We start from the raw sequence: 6,704 nt of genomic DNA, 5'->3' as shown, positions 1-6,704 counted from the left end.
CCCAGGAGATCCGAGGTGTCTTCACCACTGCCGGTTCAGAAACCCAGAGGTCAAGCGAGGACCAGAGGTTAGGCAAAGCCCAGCGGGCACCCCCAGGGTTTCCGGCCCTCTCTGCTCTGCCCTTTCAGTCCGCGCTCTGCGTGGCAACCGTGGCAACCGTGCGCTCTTCCTGGCTGCCAGCACAGCACTGTGGCGCACCGCGCCAAAGAGAAACGTCCAATTTGGAGACGCCTGGAGGTGGCCTCCCAGCCCCCGTCGGCTTCCGTTATTTCTTTCTTTCTAGGGAGGGAAAATCACACAGCCTGTTTGTTTTCCCAGCCCGGGTGGACGCAGAGCCGGACATATGGGCATCTCGCACTCCGCATCTGTGTCAGCAGTCGCGTCTTCTGCGGAGGCCTGCGTGTATGTGTGCGTGTGTGTGTTTGGGACCGAGCGCTGGGAACAAACGTGCATCTGTTAAATTTGACAATAAAAGTCCTACAGCGAAGCTGCCAAGATCGGGGCGGCGGGTGGGGGCGGAAGACAGAAAGTGGGGGGAGTTGGAGTCTCAAAAGGCGAGGCCAAAGCGCCTGGCCCAGGTATTATGTGGGGAGAAGGTGAGGAGAGCAGCTGCTCCTTCTCGCGGGGTGTGTATGGGAGCGAGGGTGCCTGTGTCCCTGTGAAGAGTACACACCGATCTGCTCGACATATGTCGCCACAAATCACAGTATCTCTCCCTCCTCCCGCCCCCCACTCCCCGCGCAGCTCCTGACCCAGCGCAGAGCCGAGAGAGGCGCTGAGAAGAGGCGCCGCTTCAACAGGTGTCTTGGAGCGCAATGCACCTTTTCACGCATTCACCGTCTCCGCGGCCTCCGGGATAATGTGGACACTTTGTTTCCAGGCGCGGCGCCCGAGCTGCGGACGCCCGGGGGAGGCGGCCCAGGGCAGGGAGGGGGATCTGGAAATAAAGACCTTGGGCGCTCCTGAGCGCCCGGGCTTTCTCCTCCCTTTGTTCCAAGACTCCCTGGGCCGGAGCTCCCTCGTGCGCCCTGGGGGGTGGCATATGGCGCCCTCTCACCTACCCAAGAAAAAGAACCAGCCACCCTTTCAAGAGCGCACGAGGTCCCTGGGCCTGGGGCGGGGGAGTCTCTGGGGAAATGGCATCTCTCTGAGAGCGGGTGAGGAGCCTGCCTTATCTCTCCCCACCCTACCTCCACCGTCCCCTCAGCTGGGGCAGCAGCCGTTGGGTGGGGAGTCGTGCGCTGGGCAGCAGCAGCCTGCGGAAGCGCCCCAGCTCCTGGCAGATGAAATATGGGGCTGGTGAGCCCCTGGAGACCATATGCTTTCAATAAAAGAAGACAAATAGGACCGAGATAGGCCTTGCAGTCAACCTGTTATAAATGAGTGGCAATTGGGCCAATGTACACGGGGGCAGGGCCCCCGGGGGGAGGCCTGCTCTGCGCCAGATCCATGTGTCAGCTTCTGGGACAGGTGTGCCCAGGGGCCAGGGCCCAGGTCTCCCCCCTCCGGGTTTATCACGGCAAAGGTAATATTGTGCTAACTATGAGTAAACAGTCATTGTGAAAACCAGGGAGAGTTTATCAGAGGCGAACTAGTTGGGGGTGGCTTAACAATAAACTTGTTACCCTTAGGAGCAGGTGACGGCTGGCTGCAAGGGCTCCCGCAGTAGATGTTTTCCAAAGCACTCCACTTTACAATCTCTTGTAATTATTTATTAAACGAAATCTATTTATTATTATTTTAGCAAACACTGGAGACAGGTGGGGCTTTCTTTTCGTCGTCTCCTTTTGTTTGAAGGGCTGTTTGAAGTGGCCAATCTCTGCCCGGGCAGCTCGCTCACCAGATTTTTGTCTTCCCCTCTTTCAGCGTTGAGCTGAAGGCGAGAGAAAGAAGCCCCCTCCTCTGGCAAACCATTAGCTATTCAGCTTCCCATGGCCCCCCTCCATCCCTGCACAATTCTCAAAGAGCCCCCAGGCAATGCTGAGAATCCCCCCGCAGACAGGAAGGCGGCAGGGCTGGCCACTGCCTTCCTTCTTTTGCGAGGTCTCCAGACGTCTGGCTGTCGCCTCTCTCCAGGACACCCTCAGCCTCCGGGCAAACTTAGGTCTCAGGGGTTGGAGAGGTGTGAGAGTCCCTGAGGCCTCAGGGGTGGTAGATGGCCAGGGGCTGCAGGAACAGACTCTGCTCCCCGCGCAAAGAGTCATCTCACAAACACAGCCTGTGCGCACAGAGTCGTCACCACCTGCGCCTCCGATGCCAAATGCACAGGAATTAATTTTGGAGAGGGGTCTGTGCATCCCCTGCAGCTGAGAGGGAGGGCATGGGTTTTCGATCTCTAATCCCCTGGGACTCCTCCACCTCTGGCACCAGACACCTGGTCAGATGAGGGCTGCAGGATGTCTTTGTGTCTCTCAAGGACGCGGCTGCCCCAGACTGTGCGCACTCCTGCAGGATCGTCTTTTGCGCAAAGCAAGAGTGATGGAGACCTGAAAGCCCTGGAGGACCTTGAGTCGCAGGGGCTATGGGGAGGCTGAAAACGAGCTCCAAGCAGGTCCCAGAATTCTCTACCAATCAAGAGAGCTCGAAAGAATCCCCAGAGACTTTCTAGTGCAGGAAGCTCACCAGTGGCTCTTGCCAGTATCCATTAACCGCTTCAGGCAGGCCCCAGTCAGAGAAAGTCCCAAGTCTATCCGAGGCCCACGGCCAAATGAGAGTCCCAGCTGTAATCTGCTCCTCAGGTCTCCAGGGAGCCACAGGGGTGCCTGGATTCCTCCTAGCCAGGGTTCCCTCCACGCAGCCTGGCTGGGTCCGGAGGCCCTAGGGAAGCATGCATTGGATTTTCCCTTCCAGTTTCTAATTTGCAGAGTATATGATTCAAGCAAGTCTGCAGTATAGGGGGGGAAAAAGTCAAAAATGGAGTTTGAGTGGACCCTGGCTCCCCTCGACCCTGGGGTCATTACATATTTCTTTTTCAATCTGACCTCCAGATTCAGGACTTCCTCTGTTTTCTGCACTTGGGGGTCTTTTGTTTTGCCTTTAAAAAAATATATTCCCCCCATATCAAGGAGGGGCAGCCCAGTAGAAAGCAAAATTCAGGGCTAGGAGTCTTAGGGCCTGGCATTTATGTGGTTCCGATAGAACTTGCTGTGTGACCTTGGATGAGTCACTGCCCCTCTCCGAGCCTCAACTTTTTCATCTGTAAAGCGTGACTCGAGAGTTCCCATTCTTATGACTAGAAGACAAGTTTGTAGCAAGTGGTGACCTAAGGGAGGAGCCACAGAATATACAGAGCTCAAAAGTCCCATGCAGCCCTTCTGATGGCCTGGATTCTGGCCCCAGGCTTTATTTCCCGGCCGCAAGGGAAGGAGCCCCTGCTCACAGCCGCCAAGATCGGCAAGACAGCGACCCGCAGACCTACCTCTTCCCCGCACCCCACCCCCTCAGCCTCCCAGTCAAGTCTGCTCCCTCCAGCAGTTTCCAGGAGGCCCAGGGCATCTGGACCTGCCAGAAAGCTAAGCCTATGCCACCTATGAGGACAACCCCAGAGACTTAACCTGGGCCTCCGCTTCTTCCTCCAGGCACGACCGGGTCAAGAGAGAGGAGCGGAAGCTGCAGCCCCTCACCCCCCGAGTGACCGGAAGCAGAAGACCACGGGGTGTCCCCGGCGGGGACAAAAGGGAGGGGCTGGGGAAGAAAAGAGGGATGGTGTGTTCGGATTCACTTTAGAACAATTTCCAGACAGAGCTCACGGGCCCTGGACAGTCCCTGCCCTGAGGTTGCCATGCCTTCCCTGGGTGATGCCGAGGCCGGGGGCTGGACCAGGTGACCGCTGGCATCCCCTGCCCGCCTGTGATTGGACAGGAGGACTAGGGGAAGAAAAAATTGGTCCGCTTCTTGCATCACCCGCACATCATGGGCGTTCAAAAGATACAAAGGGCTCACTGTGAGCTGCCAGCCCCCTCCTCACCTCCTCACACCTCCTCGCATCTCCTCACACCTCCTGGAGCACTTTCTGCAGCCAACTGCGCCAGGGTGGAATGGATGGGGGTGGGGTTCTAAGTGTCTCTGTCTGGGAAGTATGGGGTGGCTTCTCTCAGGGGTCACGGCGGGTGGGGTTTGGGGGAGGGGGCGGTGCTCAGACACACCTCCTGGAGAAGGTCTCAGAATGGAAGGGACACAGGTAGGATCTCTCTTCATGGTCTCTCTGTCCTTCCTCCCAGGAAGGTGAGTCAGTGGAACATCAACCCAGGTGTTTATGAACCTGACCCACGTGCAGGAGAGCACGTGGCATTTAGATTTAGTAGAGGCCCCTGCACTGCTGTTAGTCAGTACATCGGGCTCCTTTTCTGTTTGTCACTTTTGCTGTGCGACTTGGGGCAAGCCACCACCCTCTCTGAGCTTAAATTTCCCTGTGTGCACCTCATGGGCTTTGGTCTACCCTACAGATGTCCCAAAGCCCCCTCGGGGTACCAAGAGGGCGTCTGGACAGATGCCAAGGAATGACAGGATAGAGCAAAGCGGTCTCGGGTGACCAGACGCGAGCCAGACTCGTCCCACCGGGCGAGGCTCTTTGAGGAACCGAGAGTTGCTGGGACGGAGCCCGCGGGGAGAGAGCAAACAGAGGGGCCCTCCCCTCCCCCGACCCCGGCCCTGGTCCTTTGTCCGGAATCCAGCTGTGCCCTGCGGGGGAGGAGCGGGCTCGCGTGGCGCGGCCCCCGGGTCCCGGCGCTGATTGGCCGGTGGCGCGGGCAGCAGCCGGGCAGGCACGCTCCTGGCCCGGGCCGAGTAGATAAAGTGTGCCAAGGGGCACACGACTTGCGGCTTTGGAAATCCCTGCGGTCTCTGCACCGGCGCGCCGAGAGAGAGCGACAGAGGCCCGGGAGCGCCTTCGCTCTTCTCTCGGGCTGGGGCAAGTCCTTGGCGGGGGCCCCTGCAGCTCGGCTGAACTTGCAGACGCCAAGGCGCGCTCAACCGCCTGCTGCCCTTGCTGTCCACCGCTATTATTTTGCGCCTGGAGAACTAGGTAACACTCAGAGGCCCCCAAGGAACCAGCGAGGGGAGGAGGGGTCCCCGATCGGGGGGAGGCAGGGTGGTGGCTTTTTCTCTGCTTCGGGGACTGCGCCCGGCGACCGACCCACGCTTTCGCTCCCTTTTCACCCCGCCGCAGGATGGCGCCTCATCCCTCGCGTGCGCCCGCGGTCCAAGTGAGCCGTGAGACGCAGCTGCCCTTCTCCAGAGCCTCGGACGACGAAGTGACCTGCGCCACGTCGGCCCCGCCCAGCCCCACTCGCCCGCCGGGGAACCGCGCGGAGGCGGAAGGGAGAGGCTGCCGTGGGGCTCCGAACAAGCTCCGGGCGCGGCGCGGGGGGCGCAGCCGGCCCAAGAGCGAGTTGGCGCTGAGCAAGCAGCGGCGGAGCCGGCGCAAGAAGGCCAACGACCGCGAGCGCAATCGAATGCACAACCTCAACTCCGCGCTGGACGCGCTGCGGGGCGTCCTGCCCACCTTCCCCGACGACGCGAAGCTCACCAAGATCGAGACTCTGCGCTTCGCCCACAACTACATCTGGGCGCTGACTCAGACGCTGCGCATAGCGGACCACAGCTTCTGTGAACTGGAGACGCCGGCGCCGCCTTGCGGGGAGCTGGGTAGCCCAGACGGCGGCTCCTCCGGGGACTGGGGCTCCCTCTACTCCCCAGTCTCCCAGGCTGGCAGTCTGAGCCCCGCCGCCTCGCTGGAGGAGCGCCCCGGGCTGCAGGCGGCCACCTCCCCCGCCTGCCTGCGCCCAGGCGCTCTGGCCTTCTCAGACTTTCTGTGAAGGGACCAGCCGTAGCTGGCCCGAAGGTGCTGGGAGGGAGGGAGGGAGCACGAGCCGTCGAGGGCGGGCGGCGGGCGGCAGCGGCTCTCGAGCGCACTTGTTCCTTCTGCCTCACACTGGCTGACCCATGGCGGGCCGCAGGGTGGCGGGCTGGGCTCATACCCGGCCCTCCGTGCCGCGCCGACTCGCGCAACACTCGCTGCTGCCCAGGCGAAGAGGGCATTGCAGGCTGCGCGTATGTTAGGCCCCCTCCCTGCTGCCACCCCAAAGTCTCGTTCAAAGAAGACAGGAATGGTAGCACCACACGGCCGTCTCGGGTCGCCCTCCAGTCTGTCTGTCTGCCCGTCTGTCTCTTACCACCCCTCCCCTAATTGATTAAATTCAGTGTTTGGTATCTCAGCTCTCGTTCCCCTGGCCCTGCTCCAAAGACGCCGCCGAACTTCTCCTCTGCTCCCTATCATACCCGGGGCCTCGGGGCGCTCCACTTGCCTTAATCCACGAAGGCCGTCCTCTGCCTTCTCGAGCACTTTTCGGAGCTCTTGCCCTCCCTGGAGCAGAAGAACAGGCTGTGAACTGGGAGGGCGCCAGCCTGGCGCGAGGAGCAGCTCTCCAGCCTCCTGCGGGTCCTGCGCCTGAAACGTGAGAGGCGCTGCGGATGCATGGAGCAACGTGCGTCTTTCTTTAAAAAAAAATCGGTTTGTAAATTATATGACGTCTTTTGAAATGAATTTTAGTGTGGTAAGTTATATGGTCCCTCCCCTGCTTTACACATTTGTATTTATTAATGAGATTTCACAGCAGGAAAAGTTTATATTTTGTACATAAGAGTAATTGAGAGACTGCTGGATGAGATTTTGAGCCAATAAAATATGAACCTTCCAGAAGCCT

The 6,704-nt window shown here is 59.7% G+C and overlaps 1 protein-coding gene across 1 annotated transcript; it reads left to right on the top strand.

The window, feature by feature from the left end:
- The first annotated feature begins 5,165 nt into the window (after window positions 1–5,165).
- Window positions 5,166–5,970, top strand: NEUROG3 (neurogenin 3). The gene has a single exon (XM_008073100.1). The coding sequence runs from the start codon at window positions 5,169–5,171 to the stop codon at window positions 5,814–5,816; it is 648 nt and encodes a 215-aa protein (XP_008071291.1). The 5' UTR covers window positions 5,166–5,168; the 3' UTR covers window positions 5,817–5,970.
- The last annotated feature ends 734 nt before the right edge of the window (window positions 5,971–6,704 follow it).

This window comes from Carlito syrichta, unplaced genomic scaffold (genome assembly GCF_000164805.1).
Source record: "Carlito syrichta isolate Samal-C Ts95f unplaced genomic scaffold, Tarsius_syrichta-2.0.1 Scaffold315646, whole genome shotgun sequence".
NCBI classification, from domain to species: Eukaryota; Metazoa; Chordata; class Mammalia; order Primates; family Tarsiidae; genus Carlito; species Carlito syrichta.
This window is presented reverse-complemented; position numbering and strand designations above follow the sequence as displayed.

Bases quoted from the DNA above. Each gene is read 5' to 3' on its own strand.
- NEUROG3 (XM_008073100.1), top strand. From the start codon at position 5,169: ATGGCGCCTCATCCCTCGCGTGCGCCCGCGGTCCAAGTGAGCCGTGAG.